This window comes from Podarcis pityusensis, assembly GCF_964106645.2.
Source record: "Podarcis pityusensis genome assembly, chromosome: 17".
Classification (NCBI taxonomy): domain Eukaryota; kingdom Metazoa; phylum Chordata; class Lepidosauria; order Squamata; family Lacertidae; genus Podarcis; species Podarcis pityusensis.
The window spans coordinates 5,594,064-5,607,412 of record NC_138042.1 but is presented as its reverse complement, the minus strand read 5'-3'; the positions used below and the strand labels follow the sequence as shown (position 1 = coordinate 5,607,412).

Below are 13,349 nucleotides of genomic sequence, written 5' to 3'. Positions count from 1 at the left end.
CGGACATGGGTGGCACTGTGGGTTAAACCACTGAGCCTAGGGCTTGCCGATCAGAAGGTTGGTGGTTCGAATCCCCGCGACGGGGTGAGCTCCCGTTGCGCGGTCCCTGCTCCTGCCCACCTAGCAGTTCGAAAGCATGCCAAGTGCAAGTAGATAAATAGGTACCGCTCCGGCGGGAAGGTAAACGGCGTTTCCGTGCGCTGCTCTGGTTCACCAGAAGCGGCTTAGTCGTGCTGGCCACATGACCCGGAAGCTGTCTGCGGACAAACGCTGGCTCCCTCAGCCTGTAAAGCGAGATGAGCGCTGCAACCCCAGAGTTGTCCGCGACTGGACCTAATGGTCAAGGGTCCCTTTACCTTTAATAGGTATCTCAAGCCATTTGCCGCTGTTGCTGTATGTAGCTTTTATTTTATTTGTGTTTTATCTTATATTTTGGAAATGTAATCCAGGTTTTTCCCCCCTTTATTTTTTTTTGGGGGGGGTGGGCCCCAAGAGAGTGGGTCCCTCAGCTATAGCTTGTTCACCTTATACGTAAACGCGTCACTGGATGCGAGCCCCGTTCCCACCCCGGGACTACAATTCCCATCTCTCCCCGCGGCGAGGCCTGTGCTCGCCGCGGTGCATCCTGGGGCTGGTAGTCCCGTCCCCGCCGCCCGCCCGCGAAGATGTCCGAGGTGCGGCTGCCGCCGGTGCGGGCGCTGGAGGATTTCTTGCTGGGCTCCAGCCGGCTGTCTCCGCCGGACGTGCGAGACCTGCAGCGCTGGCACAACCGCGTCGTCAACAACCTGCTGTACTACCAGAGCAACTACCTGCTGGTGCTGGGCGCGGGGCTGCTGCTCGGAGGGTCAGTCCGGCGCCGGGGCCGCGCAAGCTGCGCTCGCTCCTGCGCTCTCGGGGGCGCACGCCCGAAAGACGCGCGCAGCATCCTCGGGGGCCAGACGGGTGGGTGGGTGGTCAAAGGAGGAGCGGGGTGGAAGCGGGTTAAATCCGGGGTGAAGCCCCAAATGCCTTGAGTTGGGGGCCGGATTGAGGTTGGATGAGGCCCTAAGCTACCAAAGGCAATGGGCCCTTGATATGTCCGGCTGTCCTTTGTCAACAACAAATTGTGTCTTTTTGTGTGTTGATTTATATGGTAATTTTAAAGCGAGATGAGTGCCAAAACCCCAGAGTCGGTCATGACTGGACCTAATGGTCAGGGGTCCCCTTTACCCTTTATATGGTAATTTATGGACCTAATAGGTATCTAAAGCCATTTGCACATAACAAAATATGTATTTTATGAGGGCCGGCTTTAGGTTTGATGAGGCCCAAAGCTACTGAAGGTAATGGGGCCCTTGATATGTCCAGCTGTTCTTTGTTAAAAACAAATTGTCGCTGTTTTTTGTGTTGAATATGTACGCTATATGGTAATTTATGGACCTAAAGCCATTTGCACATAACAAAATATGTATTTGTTGAGCTGAAATACAATTAAGAAGAACTATATTAATAGTAAAATACAATTAAGAAGAAGTATATTTTTTGGGGGGTGGCCAAGAGAGTGGGGCCCTAAACTATAGTTTTAACTTATACGTAAATCCCGGCACTGGATTTAATGCATGTTCTGGCTTTGTCCATGGGCGTAGCTGGGATTTTTGTTGTGGGGGGAGCAGTCCTTTTGTTGGAGCAGAACCTCAGTTTGCTATGCATTTTTATTGATTGGGGGGATAGCTGCCCCTCCCTGCCCCCCCCTACTCCCATGGGCTTGGCTCTCTTTTGTGTACCCACGCCCGGTGGCTTACACTGGTTGCAGATGCTGTAAATTGGTGATGGAGGAGTCCCTGCGGCTGGATGCTGTTGGACTCCAACTCCCATCAGGAACAGCCAACGTGGCCGGAGGGAAGGGACGAAGGGAACTGTAGTCCAGCGTGATAGGGCAGGGCTTCAGGCTGCTTCTCCATTAAAGAAATCCCTATGGGTAGGAGGGGGAAAGAGATGTGCAAGGTGGAATCGCCTCTTTCCTAACCTCCCTTCCTCACTTCCTTTCATTTTATTGCTCTTGTGGTGCCTGTAGCGGTAAGATGACAGATTGCAAGCTGAAGCTTTTGGCCACGACTCCTCTCCAACCTGGGAAAAGGGTTGCATGTATAGGGGACTCTGGTTAAACGCATAGGGGTGGCCAAGCAGGCCCAGTAGTACAGGCAGTAGGGCTTCTCTTAAACTGAGCCCAGAGCTCGATCATAGAATTGTAGAATTGGGAGGGTCACATTTAGTCCAACCCCAGGAAGCTGTTGTCAGTGCAAGAGCCTAAGATCCTGTGTTTCTTAGCAGTCAAATTGTTGCGGGGGGAGGGCTGTTCAGGATTCCAAACATGCTCCCCCACCCCCAATCCTTTATTCCCTCTCCTATACACAGTTACATGAGAGTAGGTCTCGTGGAATTTATTGGAACTTACTTCCCACTAGGGATGCGGGTGGCGCTGTGGGTTAAACCACTGAGCCTAGGACTTGCCGATCAGAACGTCGGCGGTTTGAATCCCCGCGACGGGGTGAGCTCCCGTTGCTCCGTCCCTGCTCCTGCCATCGTAGCAGTTCTAAAGCATGTCAAAGTGCAAGTAGATAAATAGGTACCGCTCCGGTGGGAAGGTGCATTTCCGTGCGCTTCTCTGGTTCGCCAGAAGCGGCTTAGGCATGCTGGCCACATGACATGGAAGCTGTACGCCGGCTCCCTTGGCCAATAAAGCGAGATGAGCGCCGCAACCCCAGAGTCGTCCTTGACTGGACCTAATGGTCAGGGGTCCCTTTATCTTAGCTTTTTACTTCCCAGTAGACATACATAGTGTTTTACGAAAAACTGCTCCCTTTCCCTTATGGGGTACTCCGGAGCCCATATAGAGTCCTTAAGTGGGTTCCCTATCGGTAGGAGAAAACAACAGAGGCCTTCCAGAGTATTTTGAGAAGCTAAGCGGCCTGATCTTTATTCAAGGAACTGTTTCAACAGGGTCCCCACTCACCGCACGCAGGAGGGAGGGGAACCCGGAACAATGGTGCACAAGCCCTTATACAGTGGTACCTCAGGTTACATACGCTTCAGGTTACAGACTCCGCTAACCCAGAAATATTACCTCAGGTTAAGAACTTTGCTTCAGGATGAGAACAGAAATCGTGCTCCGGCGGCGTGGTGGCAGCAGGAGGCCCCATTAGCTAAAGTGTTGCCCCTTCCACCATAGATGCATCACAGAAGGAGGCAGTCTCCCGCAGAAATTCTGTTTGCCAGGATACCTGATGATGGTCACTGATTGCATTTTTTTCTTAACCATTTTTTTCTGATGGTTAAGACTTTAGTTCCTGGATCCAGGTCACAGGCTCACCCTATTCACAAACAAATACGCCCTTAAGACAGGATTTGTAAGCAAAAAGACAATGGGAAGGCTTTTCCCATTTGCCTCCCTTACTGCAGAGGAATATCTGAGGTCATTGGGAGAGTCAAAATGGCTTCAGGATTGCTCTCCCATACTTTTTCAGACACATGGTTCATATATTTAGAAATCAGTGCATTTATTATTATTTATTCTATAGCTGAGACCTTAAAATTCTTATAACAATGGTATTGGCCTGGAAACATGGCTTCTGAGAAGAAGAATTTTCTTCCAGGATTGAGGTTCATCTAGGTCATCCCTTCCAAGTGAACGGTGAGGTTGTGGGTGATACCAAATGGTTCAGGATGGTGAAATCCAGAATGGATTATTAAGAGGACCGAAAGGATGTCCTTGCAGGAGAGGTGAATGGCAGGCACTCCGACAGAACAGAGATTAGATTAGGGTTGCCATATTTCAAAAAGTGAAAATCTGGACACAGAAGTTGTTGAGCTCCCCCCCCTTATTTTTTTTCTTTTTGCCCAAAGTTGTTGAACTTGTTTTGGAACTATTTTTAAATGAAATTTGCTAAAATCTACACCACCGACATTGACTGCCATACAGCCGGATTTTCCCAGACATTTCAGCAATTTCCACCCGGAAATCTGTTTACAAGAACTGAACACCGGCTATGTCCAGGAAATTCTGGACGTATGGCAACCCTAGATTAGATGCGACTGTAAAGCTACATATACCAGCAATGAAACTGCAGTGTTCCATTTAGCCCTGAGAGGAGCGAGAAATAGCAGAATCAGTGTTGCAAAATCATTTCTGCCAAGGTTCTCTGCATTATTTTTAGCAGGACTCATGGTGATCTATTGTAAACAAAGCTTATTGATCTGTCTTCTATGCATTTGTTCATCATCCTGTGCAAAAAGGGTTTTAAGGCAAATTACGGCAAAAAATATAGTGCACATAACAAAATACAAAATCCCATAAAAATAAGCAGCAATAAACAACCATTATAAGTGATCAAACACTAAATCCCAGCAATTAAAACTCTCTAACCACCCAGTAATATCAGCACAATCATCGGAAAATGACAAACCAACAGTCAGTGATCAGGAAAGAGTCTGGGAGAAAAGAAAAATATTGACGTGGTGCCGGAAAGATGTTAAAGTCAGTGGCAGACAAGCTTCTTTAGGGGGAATATTCCACAGGGTGATAGGGGGTGGGGACGAGAGCAAGAAAGGCCCTTACTCATATCACCTCCCTTCAGAGTCCCGCCCCATGACCAGTTCTCTGGCCAAATATTAAAGGCCGCTACTTAAAACAGGTGTTAAAAGTAAGGACCAGCCCACAAGACCACCTCATGCTAACAGGATATACAGTCATGCCTCGGATTACAGACGCTTGAGGTTGCGTTTTTTCGGGTTACGGACCGCCGAAACCCGGAAGTACCAGAATGGGTTACGTCCGGGTTTTGGTGGTCGCACATGCATAGAAGCGCTAAATCACACTTTGAGCGTGTGCAGAAGCGCCAAATCACAACCCGTGCGTGCGCAGAAGCACCGCTGTGGGTTGCGGATGCTACAGGTTGTGAACTTGCATCCTGCACGGATCACGTTTGCAACCCAAGCGTCCACTGTATTGTTTTTAAATGGAATCATAGGAGCCAACTCCTAGAGGCCTGTGGGGGTTTCAGCCTCCACAATAAAATATTTGAGGAGACTGCCCAGCCCCCAAGTTGATGGGAATCGCCCTTCAAATGGAGTTTGTGCACAGTGTCCTGTGATCGGTGGTGCGAGGTGGGGCTGACCTGGGTCCCCACAATATTTTATTCAAGTGGACACCCCTGAATGGAATTGACATTGCATTCCTAGTTCCTACCCTGCCCATTTCCTTGCAGGTACTTTCGCCCCTTGTTGACTCTGCTGAGCGCTGCTCTCGTGACGCTGATCTTTGTGGGCTTCATCTGGGCGGCTGAAAACAAGGCTCCCGTGCGACGCTTCCGGCGGAATTACCCCGGCACCTGCCTCCTTACCATCCTCGGCTCTGCGTACTTTCTGGTGTCTCTTCTTGATGGCTCTGCCACCTTCTTGTTTTTCATCGCTCTGCCCATAACGTGTAAGTCCCAAAAGGGAAGTGGGGTAGACATGGCAGGGGCGCATCCAGGTTAATGTGATTGTTGTGTCTCGTTGCTGAGATCTTGCAAATCTAGTGCGCTGTTAATGTTTGCATGGAACTTTAGCTTCAATATAGAATACCATATTTTTCGCTCTATAGGACGCACTTTTTCCCCTTCAAAAATGAAGGGGAAATGTGTGTGCGTCCTATGGAGCGAAGATGCCATAGCCCCGCGACCCTCTCCCGGCTGGAGCCTCTCCGCTGCGCCTTTCCGCTGCTCCCTGACCTGCTCTTTGGGGCTGGTGGTGGGCTTCCCCCCGCCAGCCCCAAAGAACAGGTCGAAAGGAACCTGAAGCCTGGAGAGCGAGAGGGGTCAGTGCACACCGACCCCTCTCGCTCTCCAGGCTTCCAAGGTAGCCGCCTGAACGCACCTTAAACGGCACCTTGTTTTAGAGCGGGAAAACAAGAGGGGGAAAGTTCTCCCCCTCTCTGTGCAGCGACTCCTGCTGCTTCACTGAAGGGGTGCTGGGCAGAGAGGGGGAAAAATTTTTTTTCTTGTTCTCCCCCCTCTAAAACAAAGTGCGTCCTATTGTCCGGTGCGTCCTATGGTGCAAAAAATACGGTAATTCAGTAGTGCAATAAGCAGAACAATTTGCGTTCTCTGACCATTCCTGAGTAGAATCTATTCTGGCATGGAAACCACAGTATTTATTTATTTTTAAAATAATTTATTATTATTAAAATAATTCAACATTAATACATACATGTTACGAATATACAAACATACAAACATACATTTCATACAATCCTTAAAAGCATTCATACATACCCACACATACCTCAATCTGTGGGATTGAATGTGGGTATCTAGGAAACCACAGTATCTTAGCTTTCTCTTAAAATAAAAAAAAAACCCTCTAGTTCTCATAGAGGTTCAGATGAATCTGAAAACACACAGCCTCTGCAAAAAGCCCCGGTGCTCAGGGGTCTACCTCCCAAATGTTCTGGACCCCACATTCTGCACAAACCTCTACATAGGTAGGTAGATTGAAGACAAACCTTCCTACATGCAACTGGCTAAGTTGCCTGTTCCTTTGAACATCAAAACAAGTTGCATCACTGCATGGCTATTAAATTTGTTCATTGAACAGCTGTCATGGTTGATTGAAGGCTGGTGTTAATCTGTGTTCCAGTCTGACTTGTTAGTTCTACAAAGACCAAGGCTAGGTTGATGCTCAGACGCTTCCTTCTGTAATATGTGTGTAAGACAAAATGTCCTATATTTACACACCGATCAGTTCTCCCTTGCGGTGTTTCCATGATCCAGTTAGGGCTCAGTGCATGTTGCAGTGCTGCTGGAGCCCAGAAAATCTACATCATGTGGTATTAAGTCCAGAGTCTCTCAGCTTTCACTTTTTTAAAAAAGTAAAGTTCTAGTGCTGGTGGTTGAGAAGTTAAGCTTGAAAGTGTTTGGTGCAACGGCGGAAATCTTTTGATGAGTAGGAGCCAGTCGTGGGGCTTCTGTGATCCGCATGGCTCCTTCCTTTATCCAAAATAAAGTATGCACAATAATTTAAAATGCAGAAAGAGCCATCCAATTTAAGAGGAATCATGCAAATTTGCTCTTTTCGCCTAGTTTATTTTGCTTTCAGCATTTTATTTTACAGTATTTTTTATTAGGCAAGGGTACCGACAGCCCAGGCTGTGTTTGCCTGTCTTTATCCTTCTCACACTCATTGAGATGAATGATGGAAAATCTTCCTACAGCTCCTAGGAAAGCTTGTGGTAGAGAGGAAAGGGGTACTCTAGCCTTGCACTTTTTGCCCTGGATGAATGAACTACCACTTGGGTCTTTCTTCTTTGGCGATCCCTCGTAGCTGAGGAAGATTGTCTTCCATAAACAGGGTTTTAACAATGAGTCCGTAAGTGACTGTGGAGGCCAATTCTGGATCCACATGTCCTTCCACAGTGGGGACATTGGCTTCCGGGCGGGAGTTGATCACGGTGTGGATTTGCCAAGCGTGCCTTCCTCTTAGCACATTTCTCCCTTGCGTCCTGAGTTTGAGTGTCTTCAAAGCCCATGACACCTTTGGTAAAGGCTGTTCTCCAACTGGAGCGCTCGCAGGCAAATGTTTCCAAATTGTTGGTGTTTATGGGACGCGGGTGGCACTGTGGGTTAAACCACAGAGCCTAGGACTTGCTGATCAGAAGGTCGCCGGTTCGAATGGGGTGAGCTCCCTTTGCTTGGTCCCTGCTCCTGCCAACCTAGCAGTTTGAAAGCAAGAAGTGCAAGTAGATGAATAGGTACTGCTCCAGCGGGAAGGTAAACGGCATTTCCATGCGCTGCTCTGGTTCGTCAGAAGCAGCTTAGTCATGCTGGCCCCATGATCCGGAAGCTGTACGCCGGCTCCCTTGGCTAATAAAGCGAGAGGAGCGCCACAACCCCAGAGTCAGCCACGACTGGACCTAATGGTCAGGGGTCCCTTTACCTTTACCTTTATGCTACATTTTTTAAAGATTTGCCTTGAGACAGTCTTTAAACCTCTTTTGTTGACCACCAGCATTAAAGGCCCATCCATGAGAATTTCTTAACGTCACTGCCCTGCAGACCGCATCCTATGTCTCGGAATCTCAGGTCAAAGCACCGGGGGCACATCCCAGGGGGCTGTGGCTCTAGTAGCACAAGTTTGAGGGGGTGCAGCTAAGCGCCCCCATGACAGGCTCCCGCATTGAGGTCGGAGCCACAGGGGAGGCAAGTTGCACCGGAGCTGGGCCTTCAGGGCTGTGGCGACAGCGGCGTCTCCTTCATCTGATGGCCAGTGAAGGGACACCTGTCTGTGCCCCACCCCTGGGCCATCCGAGGGGGAGGGCGCTGCTGCCACCGCCCACCAAAAAGGGAGGGACCAGTGGCACTTGTGGTAGTGCTGTTCCACTCCTCTGCTGGTCTCTGAAGTGTACCAGGGAGCTTCAGAGGCCCCTTGCTCAGCATTGGCCCAGCACCACCAGGCCACAGCTCTTGACCCAGGGTGGGTGCAGTGGAGAGGAAGAGCAGAGTGGCAGCAACCCCACACTTATCCTCCACTGGGCTCCGGCACACAAGCACTGCCGGGCTCCCGAGGCCAGCAGGGGCTGTGCAACCCTTGCCCTGTCCCGGGTGCCGGCAACCTGCCCCTGGCACATGCTATTTTATTCTTGCTGCAAGTGACCTTGGACTCGGCTATACAGCTGCAAATAAAACGTTTCAAGTGTGTTGTAAAGTGCAATATACAAATGTGACACCAGGTGGTGATGGTGAGCTATGGCAAATTCAATATAGTTTTCAAAACTTTTTTTTTTTAAAAAAAAAGCATTTTCACAGCTTTTTTTATATGTGCGGAGATTCCACTCTTGTCAGTAGGCTAGTAGTGATTTGGTCAACCTAAACAGGGATTTGAATCTCCTGCTCCCAATTCAAGTTGAATCCCTATTCACTGTATCACTAAGCAGATGACCGACTCTCTTGGGAGTCTTGTCTGCAGGAAGCTTTCTTTTAACAGGTTGTTTTTGGCATGGTTGCTTTGCGGCGGCTCCAACAAAGCTGGAGAGACAGTCGAGATGATGACCTGGGGGACTGACCTGATTCCTCCTGTGGAACTGCCTGCAACTCCCTTTGCTCTCATGGTACTAGTCTCCCCTGCTTCCCTTCTTGAAGGAAGAGATCTGTAGCAGGAGAACATAACTTATTTCTTTTTCCATGCTTTGTCACTTCAATTCTCTTGTAATAAACGAAAATCTGCCCTTATTCCCTTATGGGGGACACAAGAGCCCTTATAGAGTCCTTTGTAGGTTCTCCATTGGTTGGAGGAAAACAGCCCCCTTCACACACTGGAGAAGGAGGAGGACCCAGAATCAAGGTGTGCCCGCCCTTATATAGACATTTCATAGAATCATAGAATCATAGAGTTGGAAGAGACCACAAGGGCCATCGAGTCCAACCCCCTGCCAAGCAGGAAACACCATCAGAGCACTCCTGACATATGGTTGTCAAGCCTCTGCTTAAAGACCTCCAAAGAAGGAGACTCCACCACACTCCTTGGCAGCAAATTCCACTGTTGAACAGCTCTTACTGTCAGGAAGTTCTTCCTAATGTTTAGGTGGAATCTTCTTTCTTGTAGTTTGGATCCATTGCTCCGTGTCCGCTTCTCTGGAGCAGCAGAAAACAACCTTTCGCCCTCCTCTATGTGATATCCTTTTATATATTTGAACATGGCTATCATATCACCCCTTAACCTCCTCTTCTCCAGGCTAAACATGCCCAGCTCCCTTAGCCGTTCCTCATAAGGTATCGTTTCCAGGCCTTTGACCATTTTGGTTGCCCTCCTCTGGACACGTTCCAGTTTGTCAGTGTCCTTCTTGAACTGTGGTGCCCAGAACTGTACACAGTACTCCAGGTGAGGTCTGACCAGAGCAGAATACAGTGGCACTATTACTTCCCTTGATCTAGATGCTATACTTCTATTGATGCAGCCCAGAATTGCATTGGCTTTTTTAGCTGCCGCGTCACACTGTTGGCTCATGTCAAGTTTGTGGTCAACCTAGATCCTTTTCACATGTACTGCTCTCAAGCCATTTTAAATTGCCCACCTTGGAGTCAAAGCACCACCACTCCAGATACATCACAGAAAGGGTGGGCTAAAGCAGAAATCTGAGTGGGTTGTTTACCTCCTGTCTGGCAAGTTACCTATTAATGCTTACTGGATTGATACCCTGGGGAGCCTGGCCAGTCTTTTGTAATGATAAGTACTTAGTTCCTGAGCCAAGTCACAGGCTCACCCTATTCATACACAGACATACCCTTAAGACATTTGTGAAGGAAAAGACAATGGGGAGGCTCTTCCATTTGACCTTGCAGAAAAAACACCTGGTCAGCCTGGGAGTCAAAATGGCCCCATGGCTTCTCTCCTGTGGAGCTTCAGACATGTGGCCTATATATCTATGTACATGTTTGCCTGGTACATTTATGAACGTTTATTATATACGTAAGACCGTAATTTATTTATTTCGCCCTTCTACCTCCCCCAACCCTTTCTCCACTGCAGTGACCCTCATCCATGCCTCCCTGCGTCTCCGGAACCTCAAAAACAAGATTGAGAACAAGATAGAGAGCATCGGACTTAAGCGCACTCCCATGGGTCTGCTCCTGGAAGCTCTAGGACAGGAACAGGAAGCCGGATCCTAGACGATTCTCTTTTAATTCTCCCTTTTCCCTTTGGAAATATGCTACCTTCCTTCCATTGACTGTTCACTTTCCCCCTCTCTGATCCCCAGCCTGTCTGCTGTCTGTTCACTTAACCCAACCTAGCGGCCCAGCTATGAGCTCATGCAAAAGGCGGCCTGTGTCCTGTGGATCAGAGCAGATGGCCATTGGGACTCCCTGTCCCCAATGAATGAGGCTTGATAGCAGAGTAGAAGGGGAACTGCAAATAGAATGGAAATCAAGGTAGTATTTCTTACTGGCCGTTAAGTATTAAGTACTGCGACTCTTTACCTGTTTAAGTTTAAAAGGGTTCCAGTGCATGAGAAAGGGAGAAGCAGCTGAAAAAAAGATTTATGAAAGACAAGGCTGTATTATCTTTTTTATAAAAAAAAAACTGGTGTAAAATGTTAGACTGTAGTATGCCTAGACACATTTAAAAAAACAAATGACCCAAGGATCAGGACTTGATCCTAGAGCAAAGAACAGTAGCCAGCCAACCAATTAAAAGGGAGCCTCGTTCTAATTATTCCAAGCGCGGCCGAACTTTAGTATTTACTAGCATAGCATTACTTAGCATTTATATAGCAGCTCCAAACACTCCCAAGTGCTCCACCTACAGCATGTACTCCTTTCAACAGCCATGTTGTGCAACTCAGTATTTGATCCCCACATTGCAGCTAGAGGGAAGTGGGGCTGCAGAAAGCTGCTCTTCTGTAGAACACCTGGCCTCTTGTTTTCAGAAAAGGGAGATTAGGCAAGAGTTCGGATTGGATGGAGGAAAGGGGAAAAGTAATTTTGAAGAAGCTCTAGCTAAGTCAGAAATGGGGAGCCTTTTCTTGAACTACAGCTCACATGTCTCTGGCCATTGGGCTAGTAATTCATTAACCCTGTGGGCTTCCCTTATCTTATGCATTGTGTGGAAGGGACACTCCGAAGTTCAGAAGCTGTGTAGCAACCTATACATTCCGCTCCGCAGAGGGAACCCCCAGGCAAAGGGCGAGAGGTTCTTAAGAGGAGCAGAAGAGGCTTGTCTAGCCATTTCCAGAGACCAGTCAGGCAGAGTTTGACTCCTTGTCTTTTGCGGAGTCCTTACAGTATTCAAAACTTCAGAGAATGGACCAAACCCTGGTATATTGTGTCTTTAAGAGATGTAGCTGAAGGGTAGGATGTTTTAATAAAATGAAGGAGCTTGGAGATTCTACAAGCATTGCCAAAAATAACAACTGTCCAAGGGGTTCAGATATTGTACCTCTCCATTTCTTCTGTATGCAGTTTGCATTTATTGGGTAATGGGAGGAAATCAGTTTCAAAACCTTCTGTATGGCACTTTTTTTTGCAAAAAAAAAATGTTATTGACAAAATGACTTAATCACTAAGTTTCTCTCTCTCTCTCTCTCTCTCTCTCTCTCTCTCTGTGTGTGTGTGTGTGTGTGTGAAGGGGAGGTGGCCGCCTCTGTACCCCTCAGTTTTGTGTGTATGAGGAAGGAAAAAGCAAGCGCAACCACTGCAACCTCCATGAATCGCACCTCCTTTTACTCTCGCTTGCCTTTCAGGAGCCCTATGCCCAGCAGTGGATTCCTTCAATCTCTCTCGCCCGATTCATGACCCTTCTGCCAATGTGCCCCTCGATTAAACTGTGTGCTAATTTGATCGTTCTGTGACAGCAAACATTTCTGCTTGCTGGACGGGACAATCTTCCCTCTCCTCCCCCTGCCCGTTCTTCTAGGGGTTCTCTAACCGTCCCCTGAACCAATTTGGGAGGACAAGGCCTGTTATGCTAGCAGAACTCTTTGTTCTGGTTCCTGACAGTGTATCTGTTTCGCTGAATCCAGCCCTGTATGTATAAGACCAGGAATCCATAGCTGAAGGAGTCCTTTCTTGGGCTCTCTCCATAGGTTGTGCTTTGGTTTCAGCCATCTGTGTGCTCGGCAGCAGTGCCAACTTATTAATACAACTTTTCGCCCTATAGGACGCACCTAGTTTTTTTGGGGGGGGGGAATAAAGAGGAAAAAAATTACCCCCCCCAGCCGCGGCTTCAGCGCGCCCCACGCTCCGGGCAGTAGGCTGCTATCCACAGCCTAGGGAGCCCTGCGAATTCCTAGAATTCGATATTGTATTTAAATGCACTATTGCAAATTGACGGCTTTGGAAACTGATCCACACATGGAACTTGATGCACAAAACAAGAAGAGAAAGGCATTGGTTTGTGTGCAGTGGAATTTTGCTTCAACTGGAGGGAGTGGCAATTCCTCCTTATTACTGCAGCCTCCTAAAAAGTTGCTTCAGAATGCTTGTGAGAAATAGCATGGCAGACAGTCCTGGTGGGGAGGAAACAGCTGAAATCCGTGTCCCGATACCTTTTTCAAGCAAGGCGGCTCCATGGACCCCAGCCCCCTCCACAAACAAGGGAGTCCTTCTGTTGGCAGACGAGAAACTCTAGATCCAGCCCATTCACTCAATTTCACCCAGCGCTTGGGTTTGCTAGAGTCCAGTGCACATGTTCAGACAGGATGCAGCCATGAAAAAAGACCAAGGGAAGTGTGAGTTATATTTGCATTTTTTAAAAAAGCAGCTATATACTGCAACCTATTATGTCTAGTTTTTTTTACGTTTCTGCATCCCCTTGAAAATAAAGGACAGTGCTTACCACGA

General features: G+C 48.1%; 1 protein-coding gene across 1 annotated transcript; it reads left to right on the top strand.

Annotated features, from left to right (window-relative positions):
• The first annotated feature begins 631 nt into the window (after positions 1-631).
• PRAF2 (PRA1 domain family member 2) lies at positions 632-13,349 on the top strand. Its single transcript, XM_080988382.1, has 3 exons — positions 632-844; positions 5,244-5,461; positions 10,540-13,349. Exons 1-3 carry the CDS (start codon positions 666-668, stop codon positions 10,677-10,679), a joined length of 537 nt encoding a protein of 178 aa, XP_080844508.1. The 5' UTR covers positions 632-665; the 3' UTR covers positions 10,680-13,349.